This window comes from Balearica regulorum, chromosome 19 (genome assembly GCF_011004875.1).
Source record: "Balearica regulorum gibbericeps isolate bBalReg1 chromosome 19, bBalReg1.pri, whole genome shotgun sequence".
Lineage (NCBI taxonomy): Eukaryota > Metazoa > Chordata > Aves > Gruiformes > Gruidae > Balearica > Balearica regulorum.
In genome coordinates, this window is record NC_046202.1 from 102,493 (window position 1) to 114,850 (window position 12,358).

The window sequence follows — 12,358 nt, forward strand, 5'->3', positions numbered from 1 at the left end:
CACTCGCCGATGAGGACGGCGCTGCCCGCGCGACCCTGCTGTAGCTGCCACGCGCGCGGGCCTTGTGACCGTTAGAGCGAAGCGCGCGGGGTGCGGCTGCGGAGACAGCCGATTGGCTGCGGAGAGCCGGCGGGGGGTGCGGCCTGTGTGTGTCTGCAGCCGTCGTGCTGCTCGCGGGAGGAGCCGGGGGGGGGCGGGGCGGAGCATTTGCCGTGCGGCGGCGCCGACCGGAGTCATTTTCTTCCCTTGTAAATTGCCAGGCGTTTTCGGGAATGAGTAAGCCTTTTCGTTTTAATTCCTTTCTAAATTGTCCTAATTGCTGAGTTAACTTTACGTCTGTCAGTTGACGAACAGCACACTGTTGTCAGTCTCGGGAAGTCTACAATGATTTAACTCCTGAAAGGCAGCTGAGGTAAAAATAAAACTTTCTTATGTTGTATAATTCATATTGAAGGATCAGTTGTAAATTTTGTATTAGCAGTTTAAAAGGAAATAATTTTTATGGTAAGCTAACGAACAGATTTAGGTTAGTAACTACAAATGGGTAACTTTATGATGGTGTCGCTCACAAGTTGGACAGCATGAGATACTGGGTTTTCAGAACAAAACTGCACAAAGTCCCACAGGTCTCACTGTAATACCTTGGAGGATCATCACTCAGGGATTCCTCAGCTTTCAAAGTGACAGAGCACATTTTCAGAAACATAAGATGTTCATTGTTGTCAACCGCCGCTCAGCTATCTCAGCATTTCGGTTTATTATGAATCATCTTGTCATCCCTTTTTAATTTGCTCATATTTCTAAAAGCCTTGGAATGTTACTGAGAGTACAGATAATAAAATTTTGTGGAAGACAACTAATATGCAGCCTGATTCATATTCTGGGACTCATGCTGGCCAAAGTAAACCTCTGTTCAGACTGCCTTTGAGTTCAGATCTACTTAAGTCATTGGAAATCTTCCAGTTGTTATGGAAATGGCTCCAGTTCCTGCTCCAGCTGTTCATGTGGCAAAAATCACTGCTTTCAACTAATTCATTTTAGCATGTTAAGAATCTGTTTAAAAAAAAAAAAAATCATATGGGGGGGCCAGGGGGGAAGTATATCTAGATGAAGAGGAGCCAGAATGTACAAATCAAGGGACTGCCCATAGAAGCATTGCTCTTGTACAAATAGTTGCAGACTTCATGTGTGCAGTGCCATATAAATTGATTCACAGGTCTGCCTTTGTAATTTATTTTGATCAGTGTTCAGCCTAGTCATAGTTTTGCTTTGCCTCGTGAATCAGCAGCATTCTGAGTGTCTGTGACTACAGCTTTCCATCCTCCTGCATCAGTTAGCATATACTGTTCGTTTGCCTTGCTTGCCTTGCATGCCATTATCTGCTGCTGCATGAATCTCTAGGTCCTTCTCCTCTCAGGCTAATGGCTTCAGTTATAATGCCAACCCTGTCTTCTGAAGCCTGTATTTTTCTTTGGCTAACTCTGAAATGCCTGCGTTTTTCTAGAAGACAGTGCTTCTTCAGCTGTAACCCCTTTTTTGCCTCTCTGGGGTACGTGCAGATTTCTGTTTACACCGCGGCTGGCATGACAGGCACTGTAGTTACTGGTTTTAATGATCACTGAGAGAATTTAGCTACTGTTTGAAATTAAAGATCATTAGCAGCTTTCTACCTGTCACTGCACTGTATTTGCAGCTAACAGTTGCAGTTGCTTCCCACTTTTCTGTCTTGGACCAGCTCAACTTCTTTTGACCAATGCTACTTGCTTCTTTATCACTTTGCTATCTCTTTGAACCTTGTTGGGAACTCCGAGAAACCCTGCTCTGATCTAAACTACATCAGGGCTATGCAGAGGGGGTGTAACTGTAACATCTGATGTAATGCTTTTTTGTCTCCTTCATTTCTTCTGTCTGGCTCCCAATCTCTTTTGTCCCATGAAAGAATATAGTTGCCACAAAGATGGACTATACTGCAAAGGATATTTTATGACTGACATTTTAGATAGCCAGGTACTTAACGTGCCTTTCATTTACGTTCACAATACTTATGCATTTCTGCAATAATTCGATCAAAAATTACTGGCTGAAGCTGTGGGATCTGTCTCAATTAATGTCCAAAGAACACGTTTTTATCTCCTGACAGATCTTTACTGGGAATGGGTGAAAGGAAGCACCACTGGCGTGTGGGTGCTGTGCTGCTTCCACCTGGTGCAATAGCAGAAGGTTGCTAGAGGCAGTCTTGCTGTTCCCATAGCAACCAATTTGTTTACCGTCCATGGACTATTTAGTCACACATTTAAAAAGAAACCATGTGCTGCTGCTGCTGTGGAGATTGAGGCTGGAAGACAGTTGGGAGCAAATTCCCCCCCAGGGAAGTGGAACCGAGGATGTGGCAGTTAGCCAGGGTTTGACCTTGGGCGCAGCCCGGGCTACGCGCAGTATCAGCCAAGAGGTGTGTGAGGGAGAAGGGGGATTGTTTGAAGGGTACCTGTGCTGGAGTGCGGGCAGAGCTGTGTGTTGCTGAGGTGCAGCTGTGCGCATTTGGGATAAGGCGTTTTCTTGGGAACGCTGGATGAGCACAGCACAAGAATAGGAAAATTGACAATCAAACTGCTGTGACTGCATATATTTTGGGCATTGGTTTTACCCTACATTAAACCAGTGTCCCCGGTATGCTTTGTTCTGCTTTAGCCCTTCCTAGACTTTTTGATTTCCTCATTAACTGCTGTATTTCCTCCTTCAGCTTTTCAGGTCCTGTTTTCTCCCCCCCCCCCCCCCCCCCCCCCCCAATGACCATTACATTTCTTTTTTACAACCTAGAGTTCATCCACCTCTCCAGTCATATTCTTAAACAGCCTTTACATGTCCAACCTGTGGGAGACTATTTAACTTTTATATTTGTTCACTTTTTCTCAGTTTTCTGTGATTTCCTTCCTCACCTTTCTTTCCTTTCTCTTCTCCCTCCTATCACAGGCAGCCCTCTTTTCCTCTCAGTTCCACTTTCAAGCCTCTTTCTCACCTCCTAGCTTCCATTCCTACATTCCTCTGTTTCTTCATTCTCCCGCTCCAAACTCTCTCCCCTGCACCTTAGCAAAGTCTTGGGGAGCCTTGAGCAAGAAGTCATTTCTTGTCCTATCTGTGTCATTTTGCAGGTAAAAGGGGTGAGAATTTTTCTAACCTTCATGGACTTGTCTTCTCCCCTGCTTGCTCCTGCAGCCAAATATAATGCTATTCCTGTTTTCAGGTTCCACATTCCAAGAACTGACCTGCATTATATCCAGAAACTTTCAAAAAAACAATGGCCAGACTGTTGCAAGCTCCACCCAAGTTTCATCCCTCAGAATGGCACATTGCAAACAAGATGCAATGTGCCAGGACAGAGTCCCAGAAATCCAGGTCAGAGCGCATGATAGCTGAGAGTCAGAGGCTGCTGGATGAAATAGAAAAGACAACTCAGAAAACTCAAAGTGATGTCAACAAGAAAATAGGTAATCCCATGTGTTTTGCAAGTGTCAGAATGTGTTATTTGAGCTATATGTTTAAGATGGACTTAGAAAATTAGTTGATAGTGAATAGGAACGTATGTCAATTGCCATGCTCTCTGATCTCATGGAAGAATTCAAAACACTCTAAAAAATACTTTGAGGCAGGTTCTTTATTTCATACAAAATAAATTACTTCTCCAAAACACAGAAAGCTATTCCAACCAAACCTCCTGACACAGCGTTGCAAAACTGTCTCCACACATCAGCCTGCAGCACTACATGCACTCCTACTATGCAATAAGTCTGTTTTTAGCCATACCTAAGATCTGACCCACGGTGCTCTGGCATATAAGATGGGCTTGTGTTACTACCTGTTTGCAATTTTCATTCTGCAGAACGGAGACAGGAAGATGTAAAATTCTGGAAGCAAGAACTGGACAACAAACTTGAACAAATTGTTCATGAGACAGAGGTACTGTTGACTTTCAAGACTAGGCTGGAGAGATCTTTGGAGAGCTGCAAAGAGCCACTCGTCATTGTCCAAAAGTGTCTCCTGAACAGGTGAGGTGATTAAGGAGAATAAAAATCTAGGTAATGAACCTTTAACAAATAATAAAAAAGGCTGCAAACTACGGGCCTGCCCCTCTTTGCACTGGAGTCACAGTCTGTTTGAGGTGTTATAACACTGGGGAACCAAGGCCATAAATGAAAAACTTCCCCTGTGGCAAGGAAAAGCCTTCAGTTTGGAAAGCTGGGCTTCATCATCTTCTATTAACTGCAGGCATTTGAACAATGTGGCTGATGGCTTTTCCTCTTTTTGTTTAGGCAGAGGCGAGCTGGGATTGACTTGGTGCATGATGAAGTGGAACAGGAACTGGTGAAGGAAGCTGAAGTCATCCAGGGGGTTATTGCTTTGCTGGGACGTACATTGGAACAAACCAATGAGCAAATCAGGTGCGAGGCAAAGAGCGTAACTGAAAAGTAGGACAGCCATAATCCTGAGAAGTTGAAGGGTCAGGCTGAGCACAGGTCCAACGTTACCTTCAGTGCTAAACAGTTGCAGGAGGTCAGTTCTAATTCATACCATTCGATCAGTAATGGTGAAAAGTTATGTTTGTTAGAAAAGTACTTGCACATGATCCCTGGTCTTCTCATGATCCAGTCCTGTGCCTTTAATTCCAAGAGGAATTGTACCATTGGTTTATACGGAGATAGCTTCATGCTCTAGATTTTGGGACTTTCCAACTAGCTGTTTGTACATGAAGAATTCCATAACAACTTTTGTATTACCTAATGCATGTATGCATGCATGTTAGGGACACCTGTGAGTGCCTACACTTTGGCTTAGAGTCTGGTTGTTTCTCCTCCTAGACTAAACCGTTCAGCAAAATACAACCTGGAAATGGATCTGAAGGACAAGTTCACAGCTTTGATGATTGATGATTACTGTGCTAGCTTGACAAACAACACTCCTGATATCAGATATGCTGATAATGCAGTGAAAATAGAAGGAAAGTAAGTGGTTATTTAGTTCAATGAACATATAATAATTATACAGCTAGTATGAGCTGTACCAGTAGTAGCAAGATCAAAGTAATTTTGTGTAAACCAGACTGTATCTGTATATCGTCTGTCTGTTGTAGATTGTTTTTTATACTTCTGTCCATCACTTTAGTATCTGTGCAATATGTCTGTGAAATAAGCCACAATAATCATGTTCCCAGTGAACTGCAGTTTACTAAAAGTTTTTGAGGCTCGCAGTTACCTAAGGAAGATTTTCACACACTGCTTAAACCCAGAATAGATTTACTAATCTAACTTCCTCTCTTGTCCCAGAGTGTCCTAGTGGGGAAAACACTGGACTGGGACACATGAGGTGTGGAGTCAGTTCCCGACTCAGTCATTAACCTGTCAAATGCACCCCTTCTGTGTAGGTTAGTTAGTGTGAATGGTTTAGATGGAGAAATAGAAAAACAGGCTGAAAAGAGGAAACATACTGAGAAAACTGTGTGTGTGTGTAAGAGAGTCTCCCAAGGACACTATTGGCTCTGCAAGTACTGACAAACTTGAAACACCAAGAGACTGACAGCTCTTGCTACTAGCACATTAGCATGCATCAACAACAGGTTGTACAGATAACTCAGACCACATCCAGAATGGTGTTGGCTGTTACATGCAAATGACAATTACAGCTTTATATATCCACCCAACAAAACCAGGAACCCTCTGAGGAACTTTCCAAACACCTGCTGCAAGCCACTGGTGCACAAATATGACCCTCTAATTCTGGGCATACATTTGGGGGCTGGCTTCCCAACTATTGCTCCAACCAGGTACTAGAAGTGACTGACTTATAGGTGGTGAACCGTGTGAGAGAATAAGTAATGTTTTGTGTAAATAATTACCTGCTTTAATAGTAACAGCTGAATTATATTAGTAATAACAGCGTAATTAAAGAAAGGTGTTCTAAGGAATACTGGTTATTATCTGTGTTTCCCCAATAACAATCCTTTATCAGGGAAAGGAAACTCGCTCTGTGACTTTAGCAAATTCATTTCCATCCTGCCCTTGTCTACTTCATTCTGAAACAGAGAGGATCTTTATTTTGTATCTATCTGTAGAATTCCCAGCACAACTGGGACGTGTAGTTAATAGTCCTGCTTTGTTCTTGGTTTTGTGGAGTAATTACAGATTTATGAAGTCAGAGGGCCTGATGCTGTCAGTGGATGACCTTTTATTTTTAATCTCTTTCAGTTTTGTTAGCCCTGAAGACTGGCTAGATTTCTCAAACATAAATGTTGAAAAGGCTGACAAGCAGAGAAACAATTCTTTGGCACTGAGGGCGCTGATTGATGGCATCCTCTCACAGACAGCAAATGATATGCGCAAGCAATGTGAGATGGTGAATCTTGCGTTTACAAATAGGCTGAAGGAAGTCAAGGATGCCAAGCACAAGCTAGAGATGCTCCTTGCTATGGTAAGGGACACTCAGTGGAAAAAGTGGAAAGAATAGGCTTGGGTTTTCTCAGTTCCGTGGCTTGAGCTACGTTGCTTTAAGAATTTTACCTTTGCAATATTGGCAACGCCTGCCACGTTTTTCTACCACCCCCACCCCAAGTCATCTTTGATTTGATTTTTCTCAGCTCTGTGTGCAACCACTGCAGAGGTGACTTTCTGGAATCACTCACTCGATAGAAGTGTTTCTGTAGACGTCAGTAAAGTCAGGATTTCCCTTGTGATTTTTAGTTACATGGGGCTTGTGTAGAATTTTCACGATTGTGATACAAGAGCCTAATAAAATCAGGGTCAATGTGCTTGAAATTTGATACGTGAAAACTGAGTGTTAATGTTAAAAATTAATTCCTGAGCGTAAATCTCCAGTTTCACTCAAAACAATGTCACCTGCTTTCCAGTGAAGGAATCATAATCCTGGCTGACCTTTGTACCGTATCCTTCGGTGAAATAACATCTTAACATAATGAGTGTTACTATAACTACAATGATGATTTCACTCATTGTAAGAGATAGTGTTGGATTTATAAAGGTGGTGGATGAGACTGCCTCACAGGAGGAGAACATTGCAGCCTTAAAGAAAGCAATCGTTGATAAAGAGGGACCCGTTAAAGTGGCTCAAACCCGCTTGGAAGCAAGAAACCATCGCCCCAACATGGAATTATGTTATGACACAGTGCAATACGGGCTCATTAGTGAAGTTGAAGAGATTACAAAAAGTATTCAAAGGCAAGTGTAAATAATGAAAGAGGGGGAAATATGTGGTATAGATTACTGGGTTAATTTAACGAGTAAATCTAACATTGGGTCCCAGCTATTCTCCCTGAAAGGACACTTTAAGGGAAGCTGCATGAATATTGTCTCTCTGTGAATCCCCTTGCATCTTTTTTTTTTCCACTCAGAATTCTTATCCCATAATGAAAAAAAAAAAAAACAAACCCACAACTATCCATGTGTTTTCAGCTAATGTCTGTCCATATTGTCCCTGTTAGATTAAAGGACACACTGGCAGAGGCTGAGACCGAGCTGAAAAGTCTGAGCCGCCGACAGCTTTCCTTGGAGGAGGAGATCCAGGTCAAGGAGAATACATTGTACATTGATGAAGTGCTCTGCATGCAAATGAGAGAGTCTGTTTACATTAACAACTTCTGAAGCTATCATACTAAGAGATTGTGTGTGCTCCAAAGAGCCAGCTCCCGCTGAAAATTTTATTGACAAACCTCCAGATTTATTGGTTTGGCTCAATGCTGTCCTGGTTCTAGTTGTGCAAGGTAAATAAAACATACCTAGTATTTACAGCTATCCGTTTCACAGCTATCCATGCTCTAGAAGGCCTGATGAAGTCTCCCACTTGGCAATAAAATTCCAGAATAAGAAGAGACATCCCTTCTTCATTATTTATCATCTTGTGTGCAACCAATGATATCTATTGCCATTGAAAAGTCTAAAAGCTGTGGAAGCTAAAGCAAGAGTCTCCACAAAAATCCCTTGTTGGAAAGCTGGGCAAGTGGGAGGGGTGACTCTCAGGACTAGCCATGGTATGGTTTGTTCTTTACATCTGCTGTTAAGAATTAGGCACAGGGTGTATATCAAAGTTAACAGGAGAGAGGGACTAGTGACACACTGGATAGTGCATCTGACTGCATCTGAGTCAAGATTAAGCCAAGGCTGACTTTAGTCTAATTGCTTCCTCACCCCATGTCTCAGTTTCCCTATTTATAAAATGGAAACAATGAGATGGGCTTCATTGGTAAGGTGTTTGAAGCTCTACAGTGACAAGTGCTGAAAAAAGAAGAGGGCCTTACTTTTACTAGAGGCCCTGTAAAGGTGGTAAAGGGCTCGCTGCTTCCTTTGGTTCTTGTGAGGAAAAACAAAGCAAGGGCAAGAATAAATGATGCTGGAGACATAGGAGGCTGGTTCTCAAGTCCAACATTTTAATGTATAGAGCGTAAAATTGTCCCTTGCCTCTCTCTTGCTGTAATGGTATCTCCCTTTCAGAGGCACTGCTGTCAAGATTCAAATCCCTTGCTAATGCCCTCCAAAGGATCCGTTCATTGCTTGTAGATGTCACTGGGTTTTCTTCTCTCTCTCCCTGTGGTTTACACCATTGGGTAGGTGATGACAAAATAATTCAGCTCTGAGTCAATCAGGTATTTGAACTTCCTGTAAATATCGCACAACAGCTGATCCACCTCACTGGTCTCTTGTCGGGCTGTGTAAATCCTGACCTGTATGCACGAATGACAGTCACGTCTCTCAGACAGGTAGAGCAGGCTCAGCCCGTTAAAGCTCGCAACAAGAAGAAGTTTCTGTGACTAATGAGGAATCTAGAGAAGCCAAATTCCTTGGGTTTGAATAAAATCTTGAGGTTTTACTCTGTTTTCACTCCAAAGTGACTGAAAACATCATCTCCTGCCAAAGAATTTTTTGGAAGAGCAAGGTTCCTTTTACCCCCCCCAGAACTGATGCATCCCTGGGATCTGCACAGATCTGGGGGGATCTACTAAATTCAGAATCTAGCATGCAAAGTAGCATGACAGCATGATTTACACCAGCTACAGTTGTGGTCTGGCCTCAGTTCAACACAGCATCCCTAAAGAGTGAGATGGGTTTATATCTTTTTTGCAGTTTAGTGGGATTCAACCCACATGCCTCAATTTGAGCATAGACGTAAGCAGTGGGCCTGGGAGGTGCCTGAGAATCCCTAGCTTGAACTAGAGGTGACAGAGGGAACCCCAGCATAGGAAGGACTTGTGGAATTGTTGGGGCTTGTTATTAAACTTCTGTAGTATTCTGTACATGGCTAAGTAGGTTGGAAAGCCCCATTTCTGAGAGTGGTTCTCAGGCTCATTATAGTGCTAAAACATAATATAGGGAAGGTAGTTATGTTAACATTTCTGTAAATGACCTTTCTATGGGTCTAGGGGACCTCACCTTTCTCTGGGTACTGGAGAGAGGAAGGGAATGGGAGTTTTGAAGCACAAAGTCTTACCTTTATGGTAGTCAAAATACATTTCCTTTCTGCACGGTTTTGTAGCAGCCTGTCCATAAAGGTGACACTTAGAAATGCCCAGACTTTCAGAAATAACAACTGTTTGCACAGTAAGATGAGCTGTAGCAGTTCATTGTCCAGGAGCTCACGGTCATTGTTTAATTCAAGTGTTAATTTCTTGAAAAAGAATGAACACTGTTAGTCCTACTGAACAGCGCTTGTGAGCGCAGTAACTAGAATTCAGTAAACAAGAGTTTCCCAATTTTACCAACAGAAGTGACTGTCAGCAGATCAATTTTTCACCTTGACATTAGCAGAGAACCAGTCTTGTATTGTAACAGTATATGCTACAGTAATCTTCACTCTCCCATTAAGATGGGGGGGGGGGGGAATCCTTTGTGTATTGCATATCATCCTAAGAGATGAGACAACTTCTATTACCATTAAAACATGCTACATCCACAGCTCATGCCATGATCTTATTTGACATACTGGAAATTATCCCAGACACAAAAATAGCTCCAAAGATAATTTCTAGAAAGCTTTACAGATCTCTGGTGTTTATTGGAAACGCTGCAATGGAAGAGAACTTGAAGAAAGCTGTCAGCAACTGTCAGGTATAAGGCTGTGCGCTTCCCTCAAGCACGCAAAGACCTGATGCACATTTACATGGGTCAGCTGTTGCAAAGCTTTGGTGACACATCCTTGTTGATACCCAAGTGCATGGGCACCAGTTAATTTACATGGGCTGCAAGACATTTGTGCATTGCCAAAATGGAGCAAAACCATCAGTGTAGGTTGATGTAGGCTACAGCTCTGTAAGCAAACCAGGTGTTCAATTTTCCTCATATGCTGATTCCCCTGCAAAGGAGTGGGGTTCAGAAAAAAAAAAAAAATCTGAAAGGATAAGATAGTTACCAGTTACTAAACATGAAGGTGTCTAACCAGAATAAGCCTAAAACTTTCTTACAAAAATGTTGTTTTCTTGCCTGAAAGGTTCTTTTTCCTCACAGCTGACAGTACCACCACCGGTATTTCGGGTGTTTTAGCTTTTTATGAGGGCAACCTGACATCAGCCTGACAGTGAAGACTAGCATAATGGGGATTGCGACTGGGCAAGGATAATTACCTGAAGTAGACTATAGCTGGAACACTGGAATGGCTCCCTTCTTATGAAAATTACCCTCTTAAGATAAAACTGAAATGGTCAGGAACTTCTATTGATGACTACTGTTATGCAGGAGGCCTATATGATTACTTTGCTTAGCTTTGTGATATTGCAGTAAGATGTCACTATTGTTTCCCTTACCTGCAGAACATGCCAGTAGGCTGGGAGGAGGTTGGTGAGGGTAGGTCTCATTATCCAGTCTGGGTCACTGAAATAGCAGCTCCGCAGACTAATGCTCCTGACTGGGATCTCCACTAGCAGGATCCTGGCTAGGTGATCATGCTTCATAACTCTCTCAAAGAAAAAGTTCACAGTCAGTTTTGGAGCTCTCTTGGCCAATTTTGCCCATGACATTCCCCAGACCACTTGCCCATGAGGATCATGGATATGACATTTGATATTCAAGGTGCACAGGGAAGGAGCACTGTGCTCCTGCAGGATGTCCAGCAGTTCATCAGAGATGCAGTTATAATTGAAAGTCAGGGTGACCAGGCTGTGGAACTTGGACATAGTTTGGTGGAACAAGGCACTGCTGTAGACAGGAAGGTGGAGACTGAAGAAATCCTCAATATTGATTTTAGATACAAAGCTCTTATTTGTCAGGCAGCTCAGAGAATTCAGAAGCTCACAGCCTTCTTCCAAGGTTACTCTTGCTCCTTTTAAATTGAGGTAATCAAGCTGTTTGCTCATTCTTTTCAGGAAGGTAGCTAAGTTCTTGATAAACTCAGCCCTGACCACATTTTTCCAGATGAAGCGGTCTAATTCCAGGTACTTGATGCTCAGGGATACTAGGCGACTGTTACACTTACCCAGGTGTGAAAGAAGACCTCTCATGGTCACTTGAAATTTTTGGGTACAGGCAGTATTGTAAGGATTCGATAATTTGATCTCAAGGTGCTCCAAATACTTGCCAAATTTCTTGACATACCACAGTGCACTTTGAAACTCCAAAGTGTGTGCCCTTGATGGTCGGCCATAGAATGTGATGGTTCTGATTCTCCAGAGGGATCCTGAGTACATGGCCCAACTCCATTTTTTACAGACCAAGGCAGCCCGAGATCTGTCCCTGTCATCTAACCAGTGGAAGACACGCCTCAGACAGACATCAGGTAGATGAGCCCAGGCGCTCTGCTCGGGTTCACTGTTGTGTTCCATTGAGAAGGCAGGTTTTTTTACTTCTCTTCTGGGTGTTGAGCCAAACCTAGATAAAGAAAACTGTGGGTATATTTCTGGCCTTCCAAGTAAATGGATGAAAGTTTACTTCACATTCAAAACCAACAATCCTTTCTTTGCCTCTGTACTGAAGCTGTCAGGGTGAAACAAGCTCTTGAGTCTAAACTAAAAACAAAAAAAAAGCCAATGAGTGAAGAACAATCACAGTACATGCACAGGACACATCTTTTAACTTTTTGGCCTTCAGTCTAGCTAAACAGTGAAATGGTATCAACTGCTGCTACAGCAGCCATAGCCTCTAGAAACCTTTGGTTAGCATCAGCTGTAATCAATAACAGTTTGTGGCCTGATGCCTAGTGTCTAAAAGTATCCAGTGCTTTTGGCTGTACACGTTTGAACAGTATTGTTGGCGCAAAACTAGTGCAAATGGCTTTTCTTATCCTTATGGGGTACTGTTCCATGACAATCATCTGAGGTAATACCCTGACATAGATTAAGGTACATTCTCTGTTGAGAGTAATAAGCAAGATA

General features: G+C 42.7%; 2 protein-coding genes across 4 annotated transcripts; one reads left to right on the forward strand and one right to left on the reverse strand.

Annotated features, from left to right (window-relative positions):
* The first annotated feature begins 216 nt into the window (after window positions 1–216).
* On the forward strand, window positions 217–7,796 carry TEKT1 (tektin 1). 3 transcript variants are annotated; one of them, XM_075771520.1, is made up of 8 exons: window positions 2,290–2,449; window positions 3,242–3,485; window positions 3,878–4,043; window positions 4,308–4,436; window positions 4,854–4,997; window positions 6,237–6,459; window positions 7,027–7,223; window positions 7,487–7,796. In XM_075771520.1, the coding sequence occupies exons 2-8, from the start codon at window positions 3,296–3,298 to the stop codon at window positions 7,644–7,646; spliced, it is 1,209 nt and encodes a 402-aa protein (XP_075627635.1). In that variant the 5' UTR covers window positions 2,290–2,449; window positions 3,242–3,295; the 3' UTR covers window positions 7,647–7,796. The 3 variants fall into 3 exon arrangements, with proteins under 3 accessions (XP_075627636.1, XP_075627635.1, XP_010304772.1); XM_010306470.2 differs by lacking the exon at window positions 2,290–2,449 and adding an exon at window positions 2,823–3,158; XM_075771521.1 differs by lacking the exon at window positions 2,290–2,449 and adding an exon at window positions 217–412 and having other exon boundaries at window positions 7,027–7,626.
* Window positions 7,797–8,593: 797 nt separating this feature from the next.
* Window positions 8,594–12,145, reverse strand: FBXO39 (F-box protein 39). Its single transcript, XM_010306460.2, has 3 exons — window positions 10,796–12,145; window positions 9,487–9,663; window positions 8,594–8,722 (listed from the first exon to the last, which is right to left on the reverse strand). The coding sequence occupies exons 1-3, from the start codon at window positions 11,807–11,809 to the stop codon at window positions 8,594–8,596; spliced, it is 1,320 nt and encodes a 439-aa protein (XP_010304762.1). The 5' UTR covers window positions 11,810–12,145.
* Between the last annotated feature and the right edge of the window lie 213 nt (window positions 12,146–12,358).